This window comes from Lampetra fluviatilis, chromosome 33 (assembly GCF_964198595.1).
Source record: "Lampetra fluviatilis chromosome 33, kcLamFluv1.1, whole genome shotgun sequence".
NCBI lineage: Eukaryota > Metazoa > Chordata > Hyperoartia > Petromyzontiformes > Petromyzontidae > Lampetra > Lampetra fluviatilis.
Window position 1 is genome coordinate 6,608,273 of NC_136307.1, and position 27,160 is coordinate 6,635,432.

Consider the following 27,160-nt stretch of genomic DNA (forward strand, 5'->3'; position numbering starts at 1 on the left):
GACCTCTGACCTCTCTCTCTCTCGCGTGTTCACAATGAACTTTATTGACAGCACCGAGATGCAGCTGATGCCGTCGTTTTAACAATTAATATTGAAATGAAATGAATGCAAGGCAATGGTTGCGTGACATGTCACTGTTTAATGGGCTATAGCAATCGTATGACAAGAACAGTACTAACACGATAACAATACCAGCTAAACACATTGTCTATTGCATGAGAATGTATTGATTGTTCAGGGTAGGTCCAGATGTCTTGTGATCCCCATTTTTATTCTATTTAAAAAAAAAAGTTTTATTTTCAAGTAAAGTTTATTTAAAACAGAAATTTGACATGCAAAGGAAAACATGTTCGGGGTCAATTAATTCGTGGTCGCAAGACATCTGGACCACCCTGTAAATTGCGTTCGGAATACAATAAAGGTGAATTACAAACAGGGTGTCATCGGGATTAATTGCGGGCTGCGTTGTGTGCGGGCAGCAGCAGTAGACAGTACTGCATGCATTGTTGTACGGAACTTCTATGCTTCCACGTGTCTATGCTCTCCACCGACCCGCATTGACCAGCGTGGTGAATTATGGTCAAATAACCCCCACGACCCACACAGGCGTGGGGGGGGGCGGCCTCATCCAGCAATAGATTGGCAAGAAACGACTGTTATGTTTTGAGTTCAGACTGAATTCAAAAATAAATGTAGTTTAAAGTCCAGTAGGTGGGGATGGTGGGCCACGCAGAGATTACTACGCCTGCACGGCTGCGATATACCCAACAGATGGCGGTACATCAAGTGGCTCGCTAACCTTGTTTTGCGCGGTTTGTTTTAACGTTGTTCCTGCTCGCTCTGGATGGATTTTCCTCCCACACGAAGCCAAAACTCCCATTCGTGGAATTCATGGCCAAACAACCCAATGTAGCAGCAGCAGCAGCACTCACCTGAAAAACAGGCTTGGGCCTCGGTGAGGTTTTCCAGTCTAAAACAGAGCGGTTTGTTTTTAAATAATAATCATCATCACTCTACTATCGAAGCTCTTGTGCCAAATATGGATGTTACTGCCTTTCTCGCGCCAACACCTACAGCTGTCAATCCACTGCAAGAGGAAGGACTCCCTTCGCCTTACGGGTTGTGGGGGCTATATGACCATGCTTCATCACGCCTGGGTAAATATGGGTCTATTATTACATGTAAAGTTAATCCTGTTTCCACACTCAAGCATGCAGTGGTGCTAATCTCCTGTCTGCAGCCTCTCCTGCTTTGAAGAAAAGCCCATGCATTGTCTCCATAGACCAGAAGAAACCCACTGCTGATCTCCAGATAAAAGCGTGATGGATTATTTTATCGACCCTGGAACAAAAGCTAATGGGCTAAGTCAACCAATTTTCAATATTTTTAAACAACACACAGAAACGTGTACAACAGTTACTACTAAGCAGTTGTGCATTATGCTGAAACCAAAAACAGTTCCTGAAGAACTGCACTGTGGTGTTCTTGCTACTTGCTGCGGTCTGCTTCTGGAAACTGTAGCGGAGCCCCCCAAAATTCCATATTATGGAGTCCACTAGCTGGACTCATACGAACAATAATCAAATGTGTAAAAGGTGAGAAAAGCTCACCGTAACAAGAGCAGAAACATTGCGCAGGCCGGAAAACCATGAGTTTCAAACACCGCTTCACGTGTACACATGTACACAAAAAAAATACGTGTACACGTGTCCGAGCTGTGAATCAAGTAAAATTCTACATTTAGACAGTGTTCTAAAATTGAGCTTCTCCCACATGCCACAATATTGCATCTGCCTTACGTTTAAAACCCCGGTATAAGTTTCTTTTATGAGCATGGACATAGTATTCGATCAATCATCTTTTAACACGATATACACCGTTTCAACATCGACTTCACAACACGCACAATATTTCACGGACATAAATAAATGACCGCGACTCTGTGAGGCGCAGAACCTAGTTTGGCGACGCTCAAAAAGCCAGGCGAAAGAGATGATGGCGGGCCCTTTAAGTGTCTCTTGAAGGTCCGTGCAAGAGTATTGCTGCAAAATGTGTAGCGTTGCAGCCGGCAGGAGCTGTCACTGAGAAACGACGTTTAACCGTGTTTTTTTTTCTCAACGTGAGACTTGAATCGTTACCGGCGAATAAATGTGTCACGTATAAATGTCCAAATCTGCTGTATTTACAGGCAGACTTAAATAATTCGACTGGAGTTAGTGGTAGTGTAAGGATCTGCACACGTTTCGCGTTTGGAGTCGCGTGAAAGCTGCGGACCTTAAAGCACCTGTGGGTAGTTACAGCAAAACACCTTTGTTAAGTGTCCCCCCCGAACATCTACTGCTATGAATGCCAAACTAAAAAAAACCCTACTCTTTGTTTTTTTTCGGAAAAGTCACGTAGGTTAAAAAGAAAACAAATAAATTAAATATTTTTAACCTACGTGACTTTACCGAAAAAAACAAAGAGTATTGATCCTTGCAGTCACGAAAGCTTTAAAAAAAATCCACGTAAAGTAAAATTTTGACTTAAAACTTTCGTGACTGCAGGAATTAATAGTCTTGGTTTTTTCGGTAAAGTCACGTAAATAGAAAATAACAAGACCGCTTGTGTTGCGATCGAAACGTCGTGGTTTTTTTGCTTTTATTTGTATTTTTTTTTCTATCTATGTGACTTTACCGAAAGAACCAAGAATATCCAATTAAGTTGTTTATGCAACCGGCCGCTGGAGCTGATGCACGTGTGACGATGAGCAGGTGGTCGTGAATTTGGAAGATGACGAGGGCAGACGATGACGAAACACCAATTCTTTAGTTCTTCCTCCTTCGGTGCCGCCTTTAAAAACCCTCAAACATTCGCTGGCACGGGGACGCTGAGCAGTGTCCGAGCAGTCAGCGCGGCATCTCTTCCCATCTCCGAGTACCACCCCATTCATCGGCGGCGTAGCGTTTGGTTGGCACGGCCCCATAGCCGGAGTTTGACTTCTATATGGGGGGGCAGGAGTTCGCTTTGAATCCGATTTGGGCGGGGTGTTGATCCCCCCGTGCCCCCCCCCCGCAAACTCTGCCCATGCACGACCCCCTTTGTGTCTCTAGCCTCCCGACCACGTGTCGCTCTCACCTGGTTTTAAATACCGGTGATGTCGACTGATTCACTGATGCGACTGGGGTTCCACGACCAGCAACACCCAGAACAGGAAATCACGTTGTTTGTATTATTTACAGCGGCCTCGGAGTCGAGACGAGGCCTGCACCGCAGTCCCGATCCGTGCCAGGTCTTTGCGCCCTCTCTTTGTCTCCAGCAGAAGCCCAACAGGGAGGGTCCTGGTCTGAAACGAGGAGACGGGACCCCGGACTGGTGGACACCCGGCCGAGCGGGGCCTCTCGTTCCTCCCAGAGGAGCCGCCGCCTCTGGTCGTCGTGATGGTGTCAAACTGAAGGGAGCGAGACCCGTTGCGTCCAGGACGTGGGCCTGCGCGGGCGAGGACCGGTGGTCGAGGGTGTGGTGGTGGTGGTGGTTGGCAAGGTAGTGGTGGAGGTGGTGGTGGTGGTGAAGGCGGAGGTGGTGGCTGGAGACGTGATGATGATGATGACGAGACACCTCGATCATTGGAGCCACATCTAGTCCCACCACCATTACCAGAAGCACCAACACCACCATCTGTACCTCCAATTATACAACCTCGAATTACGCCACTACCTCTTCCACCTGCACCATCACGACCACCTCTAATCACACCAGCATCGCCACTGCCTCTTCCAAATTCCCGACTACCACCTCCACCTCGAATGCCACCATCGCCACCTCTACCACAATCGACAACATCACCACAACCACCAGCAGCAACACGGACACCATCACGGCCATCGTCGCCATCACCATCAGCGTCGTCCTGGAACAGTCTCCTCTTCACGGTCGCGACTCCGCGAGGAGGCACGGGCAGCGGTGTCCCCTTCTCCGGGGTGAAGGCCCTGCCCCCGCTATTCCGGTCTCCCCTCGCAGTGGCCGAGTTTCTCGCCTTACCCGGGCTCGAACCAAGGTCTGTGGAGGTGAGCGCGTAGCTGAGAGCGAGCGAGAGCGCGTCTCGCGCGAAGCCACTCCGAGATGAAGACGAATTGACTCGGCTCTTGCTCGAGGGGGTCACCTCTTCCTCTCTACCACCACCACCTCCTCCTCCGTCACTATCAACGATGTCTTCATTGTCGTCGTCATCATAGGAGAGCTTGCGAGGAGGGCGATGTCCTCGTGGGATTTGAGTCTCCCTCTTGTGTCTCATTTGGACCCCTTCTCTGCCTCCTCTTCCTTCCATTTCTCCCCCTCTTTCTTCCCCCTCTTCTTCTCGTCGTCTCCTCTCGTCCTTGCGAGTCGCCTTGGCACGAATTTTGCTCTCCACGGCGAAAGCCAGGGCCAGTGCGAGGGCGTCTCGGGCCAGACCGGCTCGCGACGAGCTTTTCTTCTCACAGTCACCCTCGTCGCCACGGCCACCACCATCGTAGTCATCGTCATCATCATCATCTTCATCATTGCGACGCGATCTTCTCAGTCGTTCGGAAGTCCCAGCTCTTCGCGCACGCGTGCGGGAGAGTGTTCTCGGCGGTGTCTCATCTCCACTCCACTCAGCATCTTCATCATCATCATCAGCACCATCACCATCATCATCGTGAAATCGGCGCGTGCGCACCGCTCGACGGGCCGTGGCGGATCGCGACTCCCGTCGATCGTCGCCTTGGCTCTTCCCGAGATCGCCGTCCTTCCTGTTGCTCCTCCTCCTCGCGTTCTTGTCATCGCCATCGACACCGTGGCGGTCATCATCATCATCATCATCGCCGCCGTCGTCGTCGCCGCCTCCTCGGTGCTTGGTGTCCACGAGGCACAGCACGCAGGAGAGGAGCGCGGAGCGCGCGGCCCCCCCGCTGCCGCAGAGCGCGCGCGCCGCGCCCGCCGCGCGCGACACCAACCCCAGCGCCAGCGCACGAACCAGCAGCAGCACGGGCATGGCGCGGCCCGGGTGGGGGGATGGGGTGCTGGGGGAGGTGGTGGTGGTGGTTTTGAGGTGGTGGTTATGGTGGTCTGGTGGTGTCGCTGGTTATGGAGTAGGTGGTGATGTTGGTGGTGGAGGTACGGGTGGTGTTGAGTAATGGTAATGGAGGTGGTGGTGGTGATGGGTTTGAAGTGGTGGTGGTTGTGGTGGTCTGGTGGTGTCGCTGGTTATGGAGTAGGTGGTGATGTTGGTGGTGGAGGTACGGGTGGTGCTGAGTAATGGTAATGGAGAAGGTGGTGGTGGTGATGAGTGGTGTTTAGTGGTGGTCTAGAAGTAGAGGTGGTTGTGAGAGGTGCCGTTGAGTGGTAGTGTTGGTGGTGAGTGTGTTGATGGTCTGGAGGTAGTTGCGGAAAATGGTGATGGTACAGGAAGTGTTGATGAGCGGTGATGGTGATTTGGAGGTGGTGGTCGTGGTGAGAGGTTTTGTTGGTGGTGTTGGGAGTAAGCCAAACAAGTGGTGTAGCTAATAGTGATGGAGAATGTGGTGTCGCTGATGATGGTGGTATTGAGTGGTGGTACAGCAGGTGGTTGGTGGTGCAGTTGGTGGTGTTGCTGGTATTGGAGATATTTTAGTGGTGGTGCTGATGGTGGAGGACACACACTGAAACGCGCATATTGAGGAACACATACACGGATACGCCACACACTCACGAACACCTACGTGCGCGCGCACACTGACCCATCACACCACAGAGCAGCTAGCAACACGAATTACCAGCAACAGCGGCAGCAGCAACAGCGGTAGCAGCAACAGCAGTAGCAGCAGCAGCAGCGGCAACAGCAGCAGCAGCAACAGCAGCGGCAACAGCAGCAGCAGCAACAGCAGTAGCAGCAGCAGTAGCAGCAACAGCAGTAGCAGCAGCAGCAGCGGCAACAGCAGCAGCAACAGCAGTAGCAGCAACAGCAGTAGCAGCAACAGCAGTAGCAGCAGCAGCAGCGGCAACAGCAGCAGCAGCAACAGCAGTAGCAGCAACAGCAGGAGCAGCAACAGCAGTAGCAGCAGCAGTAGCAGCAGCAGTAGCAGCAACAGCAGTAGCAGCAGCAGCAGCGGCAACAGCAGCAGCAGCAACAGCAGTAGCAGCAACAGCAGTAGCAGCAACAGCAGTAGCAGCAGCAGCAGCGGCAACAGCAGCAGCAGCAACAGCAGTAGCAGCAACAGCAGGAGCAGCAACAGCAACAGCGGTAGCAGCAACAGTGGTAGCAGCAACAGTGGTAGCAGCAACAGCAGTAGCAGCAGCAGCAGTAGCAGCAACAGCAGTAGCAGCAACAGCAGTAGCAGCAACAGCAGTAGCAGCAGCAGCAGCAGCGGCAACAGCAGCAGCAGCAACAGCAGCAGCAGCAACAGCAGCAGCAGCAACAGCAGTAGCAGCAACAGCGGTGAACATCACGCAGCGCGCACTGACCAGACCGGGCGCGTGCGCGTGTTATTTAAATGAAAGTGGTGAAAGTTTAAACCCCACACCACCCGGAGCACACTCCCTCCGCCTCTTTCCCATCTCCCGAACCCCCACCACCCCCCCCCAATCCCCAAAACATCAACAGCCATCCTACACCGCAAAGACAAAGATCCTCCCCCCACTCCGTGTAGCCTTAACAGAGTGTTGGGGAAAGTGCTGTGAGTGAGCATCTATGGAAGGTCGGTACACCACGCGAAGGGGGTCGGTGGCCATCACCACGCGCGACCGCCTTTGTCTCCCCAGTCCTGATGTTTACATTCCGCAGCAGGTAGTCGCTTAAGGTTGAGTTGACCTAGGGGAGGCTTAGGACCGGTTCAAATATTCGCAACTGTTATTGGTCGGTGAGCGGGAATAAGAACTCATGGGCTAGCGCACTGCGCTACGAACACATCCGGCCCCAGTTCGATTCGCACCCACAGCCAACTTCGGTGACTAATATCTAAACAGGTCCTGGTCGACTCCCCTTGGTCGGCTCAGCCTTAAATGAGTACCGAGTGCGATGTATAAACATCAGCATTGGAGGGATAACGGCGGCCGGGCGTGGTGATGAACACCCACCCTCTCGTGTGTCGTGTGGGCCTTGTGTGTATGTTGAACTTCTTTCGCACCTTACGTAGGCAACCGTGCGAATCATAGGTGCTCGCTGACGGCACTTGCCCCAACAGTCTATTAAATGCGATAAGGGGGTGGGGGAGGCCTTTATCTTTGGTAGCGGCAGTGTTGAACCGGACACACTTCACGTGGCCTCAAAGTGCACCGAGCCTGGCACAAGCGTTGTGTTGACGTCACTTGGCTGCCGCTGGTGATGCAGCCAGGACCACAAATGCCCCCGTCCTTCCTTTGCAATCAAACCTCATTGCTGAAGTCCATAAGCCACCAACAAACACCACCACCACTGCTCTCAGTGCACATTTGAGCATGAGCAGTGGTGAGTTTGTCCGGTGTCACACGAACGCGGCAGGAGCCTCGTGAAAAACGAGGTCCGAGATTTCAGCGCAGAGGGCTTTTTGCAGTGTAAACACAATTCTTTAATTCATTATTATTATTCCTTGCACTCCGATGCAGCTCTTGTGCCCAATATGGCCCTTCTCTCTCTCTCGCTCTCTTCGTGCCATCACACAGGTGGCAGCTGCCACCGTGGAGGAGGGAGGGAGGGGGCAGAGGTGGGTGAGTGGGGGAGGAGGGAAGAATGGGGGGGGGGGAGAAGAGTGAAAATTGTGATGATTCTAGACTTAAAAATAGCTTCCCTCTCTCCACCACAACGCATTTCACACGAGTAAAACCACCGGAGGTGTCTTCGTGTGATGGTGAAATGGCGATGCGATGCGACTCTAATGATGGGATGATGATGATGATGTCGTCGTTGATAGGCGTGTTGGTGTAGTGATGAAAATGCCAGTGGTTTATACGAATAATGATCGATGCTCCTCAAGGATCCTTAACAAGAGGCTCATGTGGATTGAGATGCTTGGCCAAATGCATTCATGAGCGTTTGGCTTATCTCGCGCACTTTTGAGCGCGATGTTAACGTGATGCGGCGGTGTGAGGTTAATGTGAGTGTGTGGTGTAGCATGATGCGATGCTGCTGCTCAGGGTGGCGAAGTCGTTACACTCGTGCCAGAGGGGGCAAAAAGCTCTCTCGGATCGATTCCCGACACGGGTACGTCTGTGTGTGGAGTTCGCATGTTCTCCCCTTGTTCTTACATGGGGGGTTTTCGAGTTCTCCAGTTTACTCCCATATCAATATCAACAACAACAACAAAAGTCATCTGCAAATTAAAACATTGGGATAGCAAGGAGCAGCACTATCGCGACTTTCCGTGAAATGTTCGCAGGAATCCTTCTGAAAACAATACGGAGACTCAGTGAGGCTCTCCTGGTTAAACAAGCGTGACATTCATACTCTTTGGATCTTTCGGTAAGGTCACGTAGTTACAAATAAAATTAAATCCACCCTGATGACGACCGATTGTGTTGCGATCGAAACGTCGTGATTTGTTTTATTTAAATTTATTTTATTTTCTACCTACGTGACTTTACCGAAAGAACCAAAGAGTATGGATTCCTGCAGTCACGAAAGCCTCAAATCAAGCGTGACATTAAACATTTATACAAAAAATTACGTGCCAATGTGATGGCTGTATGATGCTGCAGTGCCGTATTGTTAAACGCAGTTGCTGAGCACAGTTGCCCAAAGGCTCAAAACGCCAAGCGGCCAGCAACAAACAACACCGTCAGAGTTGTGATAGATAAGATTTAACGCCGGTTATCGATGTAGGAGCTCGGGGAAAGAGACGCCGGTTCATTTGATGTTACAAACGACGCAGCAAGTGGCTGTGTGGCGATTCGCGCGATGTTAGTGATGGTTCACGCGATGTTGCAGCGATGGTATAATTATGTTTGGCATGGTGTGGCAGTGATGTGGCTGACACGCAGGCTGCGGCGTTACGACTCCGTGGCAGGTGCGACTCGGGGTCCTGACCACAGGCGCTCCTCCCTGGGGCAAGATCCAACAAAGACTCCTCTTGTTCCAGCAGAGGAACTCCAGCAGCTGCTCCATCCCATCCTTCCCCCCACCCCACCCCGCTCCAGGGACCAGGCAATTCCAGCACTCCCGGTCGCTTCTCTTCTCAATGCACGTTGACCATTTAACACGGTCCGTGTCCAAAAGTTTATCCAACTGAGGGCCCAGATATTGAAACAAATGTTTGTACTATTTTTTTAGTTGACTAAAAAATTAACATTTTTTTTAGTTTACCAGTTAAAGCCCACTGAGCTATATAGCCCTTTTTCAGAAGCGACCTGGCCACAAATGATAGCTCAACCAAGTGGTTTATCACGTGGGAATTTATAGCAGCCAAATACTCTAAAAGCGTGTTTCTAAATATGGAGGAAAAAAATCGCAGGACCCGTAGAAAAATCCACGCGACCACGGGAAAGACATGCAAACTCCAAATATACAGTTGTAAAAAGTTTAACGATAATCAAAATAAAGATGCCACCAAGGCCGAAGCTAAGAATAATAATACTGTAATAATAATGAAGTACATTTAAACCCATTGTTAATCCACTGCTGGATGAATGCCTCCCCATGCTCATCGGATTCCTCCGGTCTAAATAAAGATTCTGATTCTGGTATTGGTAGCAGCGTTGCTTCGCCAAAGCTGGTCAGTGCGGTTTGGTGAAGGTAGGAGACACGTGACCGGTTCAGATATCACTTGGCATTGATGTTTGGCGTGGCCAGGATTTAAGATCAAGGATCGCTGGATTCTTAGAGCGGGGCGTTAACCGCTGCTCCACCGCTCCACCCCCCCCCCCCCCCCACAATTAATTTAAATATCAATACAATTTAGATCAATTATTAAGCTCATGATACGAGCATCAAATAGTGCGCATGAAAATAATTGACATTTTGATGCAATCACTAACTCGGTTCTTTATTTGAGTGAGTTTATGAGGAGGTGAGAGGAACGATCGAAATAGACCGATGAGAGGAGAGAGAGAGATCCAAAGTCAAAACAGTGCGGGGAAAGAATGAGGAGGGAGATGTTGAGCCTTGCCCTGTGGTGGTTGAACACAGTCCGGATGAATAATCTGGTAGAACGAGCCCTTGATGCTGGCATCGGCACGTAAAGTTCATTAGAACTGTGGACGTGGTAGTAGCGATGAAAGAGCGACCAAGGGAGCGACTGAGCGACAGTGAGAGAGTGACTCGATATATTTATAATGTGGGTTACCACCCAAGAACCATTTCTAGATGAACGATTCGTTCTCTCTGGCCTCTCTGTGTGCCGTGAAGAAGGGCCATTGTCGAACGCGTCGCCCAACACATTCCTGCGGAGGGAGCTGGTAGGAACGTTGGGTTGCTCGGTCAATGGCCAGGGTCAACGGCGGCGTGGTGTATTCCGCAAATATGCCCGACTGTGAGGGCGGGCACAAGCCGGCGTGAGTAGATTAAACGTTGAGTTTTATAAGGGCACCACGAGGTGACCAGCCCCTCTCCACCCAGCCCCATCCCGCCCACCCCCCACCCAGCCCCACCCTCCCCACCCAGCCCCTCCTCACCCAGCCCCTCCCCACCCCTCCACCCAGCCCCTCCCCACCCTCCCCCTCCCCACCCAGCCCCACCCTCCCCACCCAGCCCCTCTCCACCCTCTCCTCCCCACCCAGCCCCACCCTCCCCACCCAGCCCCTCTCCACCCTCTCCTCCCCACCCAGCCCCTCCCTCCCCACCCAGCCCCTCCCTGCACGACGGACGGACGGACACAATAATCCCATGTGGGCTTGTGTAACCAGGTGGTTCCTACCAGTATCATATATGTCGTTTATAAGGCCACAGTATGATTGATGAACGTGTTGCATCTTCTGTTTGTTAATTGTTTGTTATTTGTGCTTGGGTACCACTGCCAACAGAGCGGCATCACCAAATTATTTACTCGATCTCGTAACACGTCTTGTTGTTGTGATTTTTTTTTATATCCGTAAGAATCCTCTGATATTGCCTCCTATGGTTATATAATATGACTTCTGGTAATCCACGTTTTTGCTCACCGCTACAGACACCACCGAAGCATCACGGTGGACAACATAGTAGGGCGAGATCGATGTGGCGGTGAGACCAAAACAATTACGCCACGATGGCGAGACGCTAACCTCCTCGGTTGGTATACAGGAGGTCGTGGGAATCGATCCCGACCCTGACGCCTGTTGTAGATTTAGAGTTTTCAGGTTGCGTGGATTTTTCTCCGGGTCCTCCGGTTTTTCCCTGCACATTTAGAATCAACGTGAGTTTAGAATATTTGGCTGCTATACATTTCCACACGAGAAGCCACTTCTTTTGAGCGATAATTTGTGGCCAGTTCGCTTCTGACCAGTGGGCATTACCTGGTAAAATAAAATAAATGTTTCGTTTAAAAAAAATTACAGAACCGTTTCGAACTTAAATTAGACACTGCCTGAAACAGGACAGTCGAACGCAGAACAGGTTAAGAGGAAGGAGTCAATCTGGTTAGAAGCAGTCCTTGACATCGGTGGGGTTATCAAGGTGTTTGGTTCACGGAACGATTACACTGGTCAACACAATTTTTCTGGCATAAGGTATTCCAACGGTTTTAAGGTAATTTTGGGGTGCTGATTCCAAATCTGGCATCAGTTTTTGTCTATCACATCAGGTTTTTGAGATATCAAATATTGTATTTTCAATAAAAACTGCAGAAGAAAAATATTAAATAAATGTGGATATCTACATAAAATGATATTGTAAACACACTATCCTAAAAATACAGCACCATATTTTAACACTAAAGCAGTCACTGACTCGCAACAACTTGCAATCATAAGTGACAGAGTTAATTTCGGGTAAAATCAATGAAAATGGGGTATGCCGATAGCATAAAAATGAGATGTGATAGAGCAAATCTGAGATCAGATTTGGAATCAGCACCCTGAAATTAGTCTAAAACAGCTGCAAAAGTCCAGGCCAGAATTGTTTTGTTGTTGTTGACCAGTGTAATATCCTCGCGCATGGCAGCGATAAGTTCAGTGGCTGAATGCCAACTCGGAGGCCTGAGAGGCTACGAATCATCTCCACGTGCAGTGGCAATGAGAAAATCCTGACCCTCACCCCAGTTGCTGGCTGGGGTGATTTTATTGTTTTTGTTTTTTATTTTTATTAATTTTGATTTCATTTTTTACCTACGTGACTTTACCGAAAGAACTAAGAGTATGAATCCTTGCAGTCACGAAAGCTTTACATCTAGAAAGAGGATTAGTCGTTGAGTAAACCGGCCAATCCCGGTGGGTTCCCGGTCCTACGAATAGAGGGGAATGTGGGTGGATGAATGTGGGAGAATGAATGTGGGAGACTGAATGTGGAGAATGGATGGAACGGAGAGAACACGACAGCTTGCCGCTCGACTCTCTCAAGATTCCCACTCGCGCGTGGGATGGCGATCATAACCGCAGCAAATTGCGTGGCTTCAAAAAAATGACAAGAGTGGCATTTCAGAGCGCGAGTGGTGTTTTCTCAGGGTGCACAGCATTGCTACGCTATCATCATGAGACGTGACAGAGGAAAACTTCAACGCACTCCACTCCATACGGCATGTACGAATCTTTCCAGTGCGATTTAATGAATGCTTTGTAATCTATTTTGATAGATGTACAGCCAGACTAAGAAAAATCACGTGTGCAAATTAGCACGGTTGTGTAAGTAGACCGACAGACACATAGATTAAGAAACAAACGCAAATATGAAGCGTTAAATGAGTGGCAGGTTGGCGAGGTGGTAACACCTGTGGCTAACAGCAAGAATCCTGGGTTCGATCCCTGCCTCGGGCGTCTTTACTCGTGGAGTTTGTGTGTTCTTCCTCTGTTCTGCACGGGGACTTCTGTGTTCTCTGGTTTCTTCCCACAGGTAAAAACAAAAACCTCAGTTCACGTCAGTTTTACTTCGTGACGCGGGTGGGTAACGTTCAGCCCATAGGCTGCTTTATAAGAGAGACCCGCGGGGTACCGTAGGATAGATGTCACATCGTTAGCTAGTTAATATAAATACAGAACAACAAGATTTTTTTTTAAAATCAACACGAGGTAGGCGCTTCAACATTCGAAGGCGTAGAACCGTGGGCAACGCTCCACGGTACACGAGGAACAGCGGAAATGCTGAGTTAAGGCAGAGCGTGATAAACACACGGGGAACTCAAATGTAATTCTCATCAGGGCCCCATGCGGGTGGCTGGACATGTTGGGCTACATGATCCAACACACCTTTGCCAGCCGGAGGAGCGAACTTATCCGTGTTTATCCTTAGGACAAGTCAGAAAATAATAGGGTGGGCAATAAGGGGGGGGGGGGGAGATCGTGCGGGTGGGAGAGATGTTGGAGTCGGAGGCTGGACAATTGTTGGGAGAGGAAATGGGTTGTTGAGAAATTCGAAAGATAATTGATCTTGTTTTGCCCTGTACTCCCACCTATTGGTGAGATTTAGTAGCGCAGTTTCCCCCATGTTCATAAGAAACGAAACATTTTGAATGGCACCATCATCAGTGCTGTGCAGTTGGTTTTGTTCCCGATACGCTCATTATGGGTGCAGTTGTCGTATACCGAATTCATCTTGTTTCATTCCTGGCCACACTGACCTGCGTGGTGAAGTATTGTCGAACAACCCCACATAATTGACACGACGTGGGGAGACGTCTTCACTCAGCAGTTGTTTGCAAAGGACAATGACTGTCTTATAATTCTATTATTAACACGATATTAATGAAGAAAAAAAAGGGAAATTTGGCTCTCTGTGGAAACTATCTGCAATGTTGAAGTCAAAGACGCCTCAATTGAGACGTGTTGGACTTCTTTGACACCGTACGTAGCGTAACCGCGCTAATCGGAGGTGCGGGGGGAAGGACAACAAACTAAACACACAAAGCAGTTCTAAAGAAATGAGTTCGTCAATCTAGATTTAAACGCGCATAGCTCCAGTGGCTTCCTAATATCGGCAGGAAGAGCGTTCCAGACGGCCGCAGAAGCGCATCTGAAAGCGCGCGATGCGGTGACCGCCGCCTTTTTTCGATGGCTGAGCCAAAAGCCTCTGCGAAGATGAGCGGAGTTCGCGTGATGGTTTATGCTCTTTTACGAGTTCAGCAAGTTATTGTGGTTCATTTGTGGCACGCAATTTATGCGTGATGAGTGTAATGAGTGTTCTGGGACCTGGTGTAGAGATGACCCCCCCCCCCCACTCGCTGAGGCTTTGCCCGTGGTTCTTCCGACCCCTGATGCAACAGTCCCGGCTCCTCGCAGTATCATCATCGTCAACATCATCATCATCTTAGCATCACCTTAGCAGCTGATGTTGCCCGCGGCCGTGCGTTCCCCAGTTGGAGCCACGTGCTCTCAGGTATATTTGAGACTCCGATACTCTACCGGCATAAGGTAAATGATTCAAGCATACGGGCAGCAGGTATATGCCGGTAGAATGAATACCTTGGGAACGTGGTCTGGCGATATTGATGTCCGGGGTAGTGATGCCAGCCAAGAGGTAAAAGGCCTGACAACGTTGGTCGGCTTAATAGTGTTAATGCCCATGGTGGTTACATTTGTTCAGCCTTTATTGCTAAGTCAATCAAAACAAAGGCAATTAAGTTTGATTCGAATCAGGGCTAATTATAAAATGTGTTAAAGCACTATTATGGGCCTAAATCGGCACTGTAATTCACGAGCCGTCTCTATCTGCCATGTCCTTTCTCAAATAAGTCAGCGAGAATGGCTTTCCATGCAGCTCTGTCCATGACATTACTCACGAGTAACCCCCCCCCCCACTCACTCTCAGTTTGAAGCGTATTTTGCTTATTACGAAGGTAAGACCTCAAGAGACCAGGGTGAGTCTCATTTGCAAGAGTGTGACCTGGGTCATTAATCTACACTAAAACTAAAACACATTCTTTTATTTGACCAGGTAAGGCCCACTGAGCTGTACAGCTCTTTTTGTCATATGCGACCTGGCCACAAATGATAGCTCAACGAAGTTGGCTTTTCACGTGGAAATGTATCGCAGCCAAATACTCTTTAACCGCACGTTTCGAAATGTGGAGGGAAACAACCGGGAGAACCCGGTGAAAAATCCACGCGACCACGGAGCGAGCGAGAGAGAGATGCAATCTCCAAATATAAAGCCGTCAGGATCGAGATCGAACCCACGACCCTCTTGCATACTAGGCGAGGGAGTTAACATCGCGAGGGAGGGCGGTTATTGCTGTTTAACCTCCATTGAATTTCCCAGTTCCATAACATTTTAACACACATCAAACACAACGTCATAATTTGTGCAGTTTTGTTATTGTTTTAATCGGCTTGACAGTGACCCTCATTGCATTCCAAACGAACAGGGAGTCAAGAACGATGGCTACTAAAAGGTAAACTTAATGCTCATTGTATTGTATTGTGCTTATGACATAATTACGTTGTGCTATGTACCTACGTGGCTAATGTACTTGTCGTGATTTAGCACGACACTTAATAGTTTGACAGTATTACAATTTCGATTTAAAGCTTTCGTGACTGCAGGGATTCATCTTCTTGGTTCTTTCGGTAAAGTCACGTAGAAGGGAAGTAATAATTTATTATGTTTTATTTTTATTATTTTATTACTTCCCTTCTACGTGACTTTACCGAAAGAACCAAGAAGATGAATCCCTGCAGTCACGAAAGCTTTAAATCGAAATTTAAACGAAACTATTTAAACGTAACTATTATTTTAGTTTACCAGGTAAAGCCCACTGAACTTTATAGCTCTTTGCAGAAGCGAACTAGCTACAAATGATAGCTCAACAAGGTGGCTTATCACGTGGAAATTGATGTCAGCCAAATACTGTACTCTAAAGACATGTTTCTTAATGTGGTGAGTGCTCGCAATGAAGCATCCGTGTGACCCAGGTGTAATTCCTGTCCTCACAATGTTTTTTTAATGAATAAAAACGGCTTCGGGCACTTGGTAATGACGCCCCCCGGTAGACTCCCCCTGGAACTCTACCGGGCATGTTCCACTGGGCAAAGACCCCGGGGCCAGTCCAGGATACTCTGGTGGGACTATGTCACTCGGCTGGCCTGGGAACGCCTGGGAATTCCCCAGGAAGAGCGCCAGGGCAAGGGAGGTCTGGACCGCCACTACTCAACACGCTGCCACCGCGACCCTCACCAGGATAAGCGGATTGAGAAACGAACAATCGAACGAACCACCTTGGCATATGTCCTTCCTCCCAGATATTTTCCATTCCTTGTATGCCACTCTGTGAATATTCTTGATCATCAGCCATCATCTCTCTTAAAAACACATCCTGCCCAAAACCCACTCACTTTCCTTGACAGTTTGAATGCATGTCAATATAGCCTGTGTATGTTCACGAATCCACGTGTTCATCCGTCTCTCTAAATGTAATTACAGGCATGAATTTCTCCACGGTAGACACGCTTTTTACTTCCTGTTCCACGTTTTTGTTGTTACCGAACACGTTTCTAAACTACATATCGCAGCAGATAGTAGGTGCCTGCTTTGAGCTACTATCCTTCGGCACTGTGCTGTGCTCACATATGCATGCAGCGGTAAAAATGTTTTAAAAATAAGATGCAAAAAATAAAAATCACACTTAACCAAACAAATCGACTTATTTCAAAGCCTTATATTATTGTGCTCCCGAGAGAATAGGCACAATATGATGATTCATAGTATTTTTGGTCGCATCACGTAAGTAAAATGTGTCGTAAAACCCTCCCCCACTTGACACAGCCAATTCATATTTTTTTATTTCGGTTGTGGTGATTGTAGAGGCCTCTCGTCATAGCAGGGATCACGTGAACCCACCACATGGTAGCCGAATTGAACAATGATCGATTCTCATCAAACATCAATTAATGATCAATAATCGACTCTTGAACGCACAATTCGATGCCTGCATCACAAGCGCAATAATTTAATTTAATCAATGAATCGATGCACGTAGTTCACATTTAAAAATGACCAAATCGCCTAATTTTGTAAAACTATCAACATTGCCCCCTTGCCCCCCTCACTGGCAGACTACAATACATCCATCCATGAAACATGCTGCCCTCATGATAGCCTTGCTTTATAATGACTAGAATATATTGAATGAATTAAGTGACCATCATCATCATCATGATCGTCATCATTCCACACAGACACGCACGTTTTAGGAACGTTAGCGGGCAGCAAAGCGCAAGCGAGCCGCGCGTGTTTCCACCCCACGGCGGCGCTCCTCAGATGAACCCGCTGGGTTGCTTGTCACCCGCCTGAGCCGCCGGGCGTCGCTCGGGCGAGGTGAGCCCTGCACTGCCGCCTCTCGTCACCGCTCGGCTCATCAGAAGCTCCTTCTCGCGCGCCAGGCTGTGCAGGAGGTCGCTCTGCCGGTGGCTGCGGTAGACCTTGGCGAAGGCGAGACCAGCCAGGGCCACCCACGTGAGCCACGCGCACCACAGCCCGAACTGTGGAGCAGAAGGGCTGTTAGTTGAGAGTATTTGCCTGCCTGTAGAATTTCGATTTTAAGCTTTCGTGACTGCAGGGATTCATCTTCTTGGTTCTTTCGGTAAAGTCACGTAGAATGGAAATAATAAAATAATAAAAATGAAACATCATAAAATAATTCTCACGACGTTTCGGCCACAACGCAAGCAGCCATCCTCAGGTGTAGAGCAGGTCTGTCGAGAAGCCAGAGTCTGAATGACTCTGTCTTCTCGACAGACCTGTTCATTCAGACTCTGTCTTCTCGACAGACCTGTTCTACACCTGAGGACGGCTGCTTGCGTTGTGGCCGAAACATCTTGAGAATTATTTTATTACGTTTTATTTGTATTATTTTGCCTATAGAATGTCCATGTGACGAATGAGCCACTTTCGTTGAGCTGTCGCTTGTGGCCAGGTCGCTTCTGAAAGAGAGCTGTGTGGCTCAGCGGGCTTTACCCGGTAAAATAAAACAAAAGTAGTCGATTGACGTGCCCACGCTCTCATGGGGACTGACAGAGGGATGGGCGCTGCAAACACCAACAGTGGAGAGGTGAACAAATAACGAGCAGTTGCCCTGAGAGGTACTGAATGCGGGGTTAAGGGTGGGGTTCAGGGCAGTGTGAGGAGTAGTGCTCGTGGCTAGTTGGTTAGTTGGTTAGGGTTAACGGTGAACCACAATAGCTTGCTTGAACCACAATGCATTGTGGATCTCGTCAAGGTGAAAAAACCATCACGCGAACTTTGGTCATCCCCGGTAGCAGCATTTGGCTAACCATCGAACAAAGCCGGTCATTGCATCGCGCGCATTCAGATGTGCTTCTGCGGCCGTCTGGAACGCTCTTCCGTCCAATATTCGAAAGCCACGGGAGCTACGCACTTTTAAATCATCGGGATTGAAAACTAATTTTTTTAGAACTGCTTTTTGTGTTTTGTCCGTTGTCCTTCACCGGAACCTCCGATTAGAGGAGTTGACTACAACGGTGTGAAGGAAGTTCAAAATACATAGAGGGTGGAGATATAATGTAGTTGGCTGCTGGACTGCACCCACAAACTGCTTGACCATCGCAGGTTAAACATCCAGGAGGGCTTGAGGGAGTAGAGGTCAAGTCCCGTCCAGTCTCTCTGTTAAAAAAAAAAGCAAAGGTGTGATGGTCATCTTCATTGTCATCCCTGAGAGAGTGGTGGAAATTCGATATTCCCATGACAGGCGCCAGGGTTTCTTTCAAATTACCTCTCTGGTCATAAATTGGCTGAATTGATTATTCCAAGCAATTCAATGTTGAAATTAGCTGTAATTATTGCATGCACATCGTCACTGTGGGGAGTCTGAATGTAAACACCACGTTAATACTGCGATTATAATCGCTTTTGAAAATTCTAGACTTGAAGTTTTCGTGACTGCAAGGATCCATACTATTGGTTCTTTCGGTAAAGTCTCTACCTATGTGACTTTACCGAAAGAACCAAGAGTATAAGCTTTTGAAAAGTCAAGATGAAGGTTAGCACATCTTTTTACGTGACATTCATATTTTTTTTTACGTAGACATAACATCCTTTGTTAGATAGTAACTTAAAAGCTTTCAGCTGTGGCACTGGACCCCTTCTGTGAATCCATGAATATTTAAAATCACTCAACTGTTTTCGATGGTGTTATGGGCCATCTCTAATGCATCACTATGCGGCCACTCTCAGTGCTTTCTAGGCACACACGAGGACAGATGTGCGACTCCTAAGATAAATTTTGCGTCGATTGTTACCCTCCTTTAAAAACACACACGATAACGAACTCACTGGGTACAAACACATTATCGTATCGGAAGTGTCTTTTCCCATAACGCACACGGTAAGTGTGTGCAGCTGACATGAATGAGAGCGGAACTGGAGACTTGGTCCTGCTGATGTCAGCCGACGTGCGTTTCTAAAAGCTACGTGTAAACGGACGGTGTGATAAACGTGCAGTGCTGCTACAGCGTGGTCACCATTTTGTCTCGGTTGCCATTTTGTACGCAGAAACAAAAGGGCAATTTATTGTTATTGTTCCTCATAAATCCATTCGCATCCTAACAATTCCCTTTGTTATCTATACTTTTAAGATTAGTTAATAAAAATAATTATATTTTAACTAATTTCTAATGGTTGTGGGAATTGTTCTGCGACTCTTAAAACCCAACTTTGCATTTTTTCTGTGAGGCAGCCGAAACAACTATGATTGGCGCCTTATAAATGCTTATAAATGCTTTTACCTCTGATTAGCACGGTTGGCTACGTACGGTGTGAAAGAAGTTCAACAAACATACGTTATTTGTAACGCCGCGTGACATTTTGAGCTGTTAGGATGCATGTCGAGTGGAGGAGGGCTTTCCTCGGTGTACGTTTGGCCAGACGGGTAGGTGGCCTAACCCAACAACAATTTATTGCGAATCTCGGTGATGAATAACATATACGATGGTGCAGTCTCACTTTTGGTGCAATTAGTGTAGGCTTTGCTACGTTTCAAATTGCAAACAGATGAAACAATTGTCTTCGTTGTGATATGAGAATGAAGTAGACCAGTTTACAATATAAAAGACAATAGACCTGTAATATTGATTTTTTTATGCCAGCTCAACAGCCACGGTTCTAAACCAGTATGAGGACAGGTATTGGCACTTCCATTTCATCTCCGCACGTGGCAGCTTCTTGCATCTGCTGAAAGCATTGTTACGTGTAATCAATCCCGAAAATCAATTACTTTGTCTTAGAAAATCCTGTACCTGGATTACCCCGAAGTGCGTGTAGAAGGAAGTTGTAATGACATCCATATTGAGGTTCATTTCCTGAGCCTCCTCACAGCTGTAGACAAACAAAAATTCAATGCACGTTACATGACGTTGGGTGAAAACACGGGTATTCCCATCAACATGAGTCCTGGACATTGTGGTCCAAGCTCATCAAAAGCAATTTACATGGATAAACGACGTGTCCTGGAAATATCGTGAACGGATATGCCGTGTCTCACACTAGGGTTTGGGAAGGAATTATAGGGGCCTGCAGTGTGTAGTATAATGGTGAGCACACTGGAGCCAGAGATGCAGGCAGTTCATAATCTTTTATAATTAGCAGGTATCTTATTGGTTCTTTCGGTAAAGTCACGTAGAAGGGAAATAATAAAATAATAAAAATAAAACATAATAAACTACAATGTTTTATTTTTATTATTTATTATTTCCCTTCTACGTGACTTTACCGAAAGAACCAAGAAGATGAATCCCTGCAGTCATGAAAGCTTTAAATAGAAAATTAGCAGGTAAGAATTATGGGGTTTATTCATTGTTCACTTCCGTGAAATACAAAGATTTGTGGATTATTAGAGTACAAATTTTTGGATTTCTGCCGTATTTTGTTGCCCTTTGGCCAATCCACTGCCGAATGAGGGCCTACTTACACCGTACGGGTCATAGAGGTTGTTTCACAACACTTCACCACACTGGTTAGTGTGGTTTGGTGAAGACGGGGAGCAAAGACGTGGAAGCATAGGCGTACGGTACAACAATTGAGTATTTTTTTTCTAAACTGCGCTGTGCTGGCACACGATGTACCCTGGTAGGTCTTTTTTTTTGTTTTCGTCGATATTGTTTTTCCTCGTGTGGCCTCACACCTGTCAGGCTTGCCGCCCGGAATGGCGATGCTGTTGCACCAGACGTTGAAACCCACGCTCACCACCGTGCTTGCCACGAAGGTCATCATCGCCACCAGGCCGCTGCCCACCAGGTTGAGAAACGCCGCAAAGAGGGTGCTGCAAACACACACACACACAGACACACATATGCATGCAACTACAACAACAGCCGCAGATTTGCTACTAAAGTGGCGGTGGTGACGTCACCACAGCTGTTGTGGCCAGGCTAGGTGCACTAAGTGCACACATGCTCAAGCCAGTTGAGGTGGCACCAGTGTCGGATTATCCCAGTAGCAAAAGTAGCTACACGTGCTACGGGTCTCGCACTTTCAAGGGCTAAATGCTTTCAAGCTATCAATTCCGGTTCAGTGATTATGCACTCGCTCTATTACTATAGTACTATACCGCTTTCAACTTTTATGAACGACTAGGTGTTTAAGGTTAGCGATTTGTCGTATTATCTGGCTGTATAGCAATTTTTTTTTATGACTTACTATGGAAGTTTAAATTTTGAGTTTTAAAATTTGTATGGCCCCTTTATAACATATGCTACAGACCCCGCACTAGCTTAATCCGGCACTGGGTGGCACATGCTCACAATGCAGCAATGTGGCAGGCAAGGGTTGGTGGACGAGGCTGGTCAGAAACTTGGTTTGTGAGCCCCTCTGACTACTATCCCCATGTATTCAGGTTTTTCTCTGGGTACACCTCGTTTCAAACCCCAGCAATGAAATGCCATTGTTGTCAACTGCATTTTGTGTACAGTACACACAAACAAAATCTAAACATGTATTTAAACTGGAAGAATCCGATGAGCTATAAAGCTCTATTTCACAGATGTCCAGTAGGGACAGATAAGAACGTTACAACATCAAACGATACAAAACATGATAGGAGTGCAAAGTATAGGAAAGGTAAACAAATCACTTAATTAAAAGTATACAAATACAACTACAATTTTTTTAATCTTACCATGTAAAGCCCACTGAACTATTAGCTTCTTTTTCAGAAGCAACCCATCCACAAATGATAGCTCAACGAAGTGGCCTTTCACGTGGAAATTTATAGCAGGAAAAATAATCTAAGTGATCTAAACACATGTACATACAAGACACAGACGCAGCTGTCCAACACTACAGACTGACATAAAAAAAACCACACAGCAGCCAGCAGAGTGCATTACAACCCCATTACTGCCAAATGTCAACACATTCGTGTTTTGATCCCACGTGGCACATGACATCTGGGACTCTTTGAATGGTTAATTTGGAATAGCTACTGTGGTATAGCAATTAAGCATACATCCTTCCGTTATTGAACATGGTAGAAAAACATTCAATGAAAGTTTCAGAGGTTCTGAATTTTTATATTCTGCAACTTTAAGTGCCTTGAAGCGCACACAATGTATGTTTTAGAGGTCCTGGTAAAAAAAAATCACAATGTTGTGTCTAATCAGCTCCAGGCTAGTCACATGAGAATTATATTTGCCATGATTGATATCGCATGAAGTCATAGATGTTATCTCCGCTACTATTAATATGCATCTGTGTGCCAGTCTTTGTTTTTCTCATGTGCAGTGACTTGGAAAATATTGGCATCATGTGGTTGTGCTTTAAAATTGCAGCCAAATTTCAATTTGTGCCACATTTTCCAGATAATGGGACGCCCAGGATAGCTTGTGGCCAGAGTCAATCAAGTTATACGAACTGTAGAGAACCCTGTTCTTTGGGTCTTTCGGTAAAGTCACGTAGATAGAACAAATAATAAAAATAATAACAATATCACGACGTTTCGATCGCAACACAAGTAATCGTCATCAGGTAAAAAAAAAGATGACGATTGCTTGTGTTGCGATCGAAACGTCGTGATATTGTTTTTTTTCTATCTACCTGGCTTTACCGAACGACCCAAAGATCACGTGGATAGGTGGAAAGAAACTAACAAAAAAACTGCGACGTTTCGATCACAACACAAGCGATCGTCATTGTGTCGTAATCGAAACGTCGTCGTTTTTTGCTATTTTCTTTCAACCTATCTACGTGACTTTACCGAAAGACCCAAAGAATATGAATTCCTGCAGTCACGAAAGCTTTAAGTCAAGATTTGTCGAGAACCCGTTGCTCTGCAATGGACAATAATAGAAAACAACGATTTTAACTCTTCTCGCAATCCTCCTGTACCCGCAGCACTAAAAGTAATCAAACATTTTTACGAACTGAAATTCCAAGATAATATTTATCGTGAGGTTATTTTTGTTTTATATTCTCTACACTTAAAAAAAAATTCTGGTAAAATAATAATAATAATAGGACAAATGTAAAAGTTTGAGCGATTCAAAATGAACCGTGGTTAGTCTTTTGTCTTCGTTACTCCCAGTTTTTCGGTGTGGCTATTATTATTATTATTGCTATGATTGTTACGTCTTCTGAACGTCTCCTTCCGCCGTTTCAATGCAATGCAATGTTTATTTGTTCCACAGAAAATCCCGTGAAGCCAGTTACCCAGATAGTTTCGGTGGCAATGGCTCGCAGCAGTCACTAACAGAGTCATTGTTGGGGTGGACAGGAGCCCAGCCAGCAGACAGCCAGGAAACTCGAGGTGTAGATCATCATGATATATTATTAATACCGTAGTCGTTTGATGGGCTGCCATACCTGCCCACGTAGCCAGTTACCCAGTTAGTTTCGGTGGCAGCCACTAACAACAGTTATTGTTGGGGTGGACAGGAGCCCAGCAAGCAGCCAGCCAGGAAACTCGAGGCATAGATTAATTTTAATAGGAGTTTGATGTGGTTTCACAAACACACCTTTCGATTACACTATGTAACACAATTTTGGTTCCTGGGTAATAAGTGTTATTTCGTAATTGCTTATGCCTAAAAAGTATAGAAAATGACTTATTCCCCACAAACTTTGCTTTTGTGACCAGGAGAGTCATATTTAGAAATTTACCTATTTTAAATGAGAAAATGGGCTAATTTGTGTCTTTTCGTTCACATAAAGTCAGAAAAAACCAACATATGAATCAAAATTAGCATGTATTTATACTAAAGTAATAAAAAATTACTACACAACAAAGTCTATAGATAGGTACCACGTTCCACGTTTTTCTAGGAAGTCACGAGTCATTTTATTTTATTAATGCTGAAAAGAACACGTGGCATGCCTAATACTGGCACAAATCTGCCAACTAAAAAGCGCCGTCACATTAATACCACTCTTACAACGTTAACAATACACATTTTATACAATAAGGAAAAACATATACCATCTAAAAGTAGTTGTCCTATGCAGTTTAGAACTGGGCTCTGCCATTATAACACTGTGACAACAACAACAACAAACACCGTAACGTGGAATTTCCGCCGCTGCGCTCAATCGGGGCGGTCAACAGAAACACGGGAGGCGCACGGTGGCACGAGAGCGCAAATTGTTGGAACAACCCGCGCACAATGTGACGAGGCATCATCATCAGCAGCAGTCACCTCCCTTTACTCACTCGTCGTGGCCCTTGCATTGGTAGAAGATGGTCCTCCACGCCTGCACGGCGGCGAGCAGGAGCGACACGATGCCGGTGAACGTCGCGAACTGACAGGCAGAAGGGGCTCCCCACACGGCCACCACGAAACTCGCATCACCGGTGACCCACTCGGCCAGGGAGGTCAGGGGCGGGAGTGCACGAGCGAAGGGTCTCACTCCTCCTCCTCCTCCTCCCTTAGTCTCAGCCACTCCATCGATAAAGTAATCCACGTCGTAGTCATCACGATCCTGCTGGTTTTGCTCCGGCTGCTCCGTTGGTTCGGTGTCTTCAGATTTCTTCCGCATGATGAGAGAAGCCGTTGGAGGCGGTGGTAGCCGGTGCCCTGCAAGCTGCGTGTGGTTGGGACGCTGCCAGGCGCCCTGCGTGTAGAGGAGACATCGGCCCTTGAAGTCGTTGCCGTTCTGTGCCAGTGGGACGAGCACGAAGAAGGCGAAGAACATTGCCAGTACGTAGGCAGAGCACTGGCCGAAGAGCAGGGAGTTGGCCATGCCCACGGTCTGTGTCTCTCTTGAGTTTGCCAACGCGAATACACAACGGGCGCGTGTAAGATGTTTTATACGCACCTCCGATTAGCTCGATTTGCTACGTACGGCGCGAAAGAAGTTCAGCAAACATACCACAGCACGTGTATATATTTCTAAATTGCGTAAATGCACGCTCGACAATAAAAAAAACAACGAGCTTGGTAACAAACAACAAAAATCCACTGGTGATGATAATAGCCCCACAAAAAAACCACCGGGCTCTCTGCAACTATTGACGCAGCGGTGATTGTCGTGAATGTTCGCTGCTGGGCCGCCCGTGATGTTGTCCACCACAAGCGGCCGATGGCGTGGAGGGCAAAGTTAGCGGGGATTGCCTCTTCTGGCCGCTGCTTCTGACGCTGACGATGATGGAGCGTGAGAGGAGGAGGTGGTGGTGGAGAATGGGAGAGAGACAATAGGGGGGAGAGTGGGTAGTAGGGAGAGAGGGTGGAAATGTATGGGCGCGGTTCGTCTGGCCGCCGGTGATGTTTGATGGAGAGATGGCGAAAGTGTGGATAGGAGGAGGAAACTGGGAGGGATAAATGTTGGGAGGAGGAAGAATTGGAGAGCGAGAGGATGCAAGTTAGCGGGGTGCTGTTTGCCTGGCTGCTGTTGATGGTGGTGGTGGGGAGGAGAGTGATAGGGGGAGTGGATGAAGGAGATGGATGGAGGCTACTGGAGTTTGGGGCCCCACACCCCCACACCCTGCACCCCACCCGTGGTATCCTTGTCACGGGACGGACTCGGATGAGAAATGCATTTACAGCGGAAAGAGACGCAACTCGGATGATTGCCCACATCAAAAAACTGACTCCCCCAGCCCCATCACACAGCAGTCATTGTGTTGTATTTTTTCCATTGGTACAAACACACGCACATGTGCCAGAGAGTAGTTCTGCTAAATTGTGTATCGAGGCATTGGTACTCATCTCCTATCAACAGCCAAGAGAAAGTGGCGAGCGGGAATTCCACATTCCTATGGCCGGGTGGGGGGGGGAGTCTCTCCATAAGATAATCACTGCTGACTTCCCGACAAAGTGTTACTCATTGTATCGACTCCGGAGGGAGGGATGATGATGATGAGCCAACCTCCCAACCAGCAGGATTTGAACTGACAACCTTCTACTTTTGTGTCAGAACGCACACAAACACACAATATGTGTATTGACGTGGACGATATATTGACCAACAGCTAGCTATACCGTTACAGTGGTTTAGACGCATTTCAATTTCAGAATACGGGAGGGCCCATGGCACCATTAGCACCTCCTGTATTACAGACAGGAACAACATGTGTGTTAGTGAGCACCTATTACTGGTAGGAACCTCCTGGTTACACTCGCCCACAGGGGATTATTGTGTCCGTCCGTCCGTCGTGCAGGGAGGGGCTGGATGGGGAGGGAGGGGCTGGGTGGGGAGGGGAGGGTTGGGAGGGTGGGGCTGGGTGGGGAGGGGAGGGTAGGGAGGGGCTGGGTGGGGAGGGTGGGGAGGGGCTGGGTGGGGAGGGTGGCGAGGGGCTGGATGGGGAGGGTGGGGCTGGGTGGGGGGTGGGAGGGGCGGGGCTGGGTGGGAGGGGCTGGTCACCCCGTGGTGCCCTTATAAAACTCAATGTTTAACCTACTCACGCCGGCTTGTGCCCGCCCTCACAGTCGGGCATATTTGCGGAATACACCACGCCGCCGTTGACCCTGGCCATTGACCGAGCAACCCAAAGTTCCTACCAGCTCCGTCCGCAGGAATGTGTTTATTAAAACTGGAACAACAACACGTGTTGTTGTTCCAGTTTTAACAAACACAGTCTTTATTTCAAAATAATACAGTACCACGTATACTGCACATGTCGGACCTGTCTGCATGGCTTCACGTCCCCCCATTGTCCCAAGTCACAGCCGGCGCGAGTCACAAAATCACAGCGTTGGGCAGTTACAT

The 27,160-nt window shown here is 47.7% G+C and overlaps 1 protein-coding gene across 1 annotated transcript; it reads right to left on the bottom strand.

The window, feature by feature from the left end:
- Positions 1-17,045: 17,045 nt before the first annotated feature.
- On the bottom strand, positions 17,046-25,570 carry TMEM179 (transmembrane protein 179). Its single transcript, XM_078872212.1, has 4 exons — positions 24,666-25,570; positions 21,147-21,284; positions 20,263-20,341; positions 17,046-17,490 (listed from the first exon to the last, which is right to left on the bottom strand). The coding sequence occupies exons 1-4, from the start codon at positions 25,193-25,195 to the stop codon at positions 17,266-17,268; spliced, it is 972 nt and encodes a 323-aa protein (XP_078728338.1). The 5' UTR covers positions 25,196-25,570; the 3' UTR covers positions 17,046-17,265.
- Between the last annotated feature and the right edge of the window lie 1,590 nt (positions 25,571-27,160).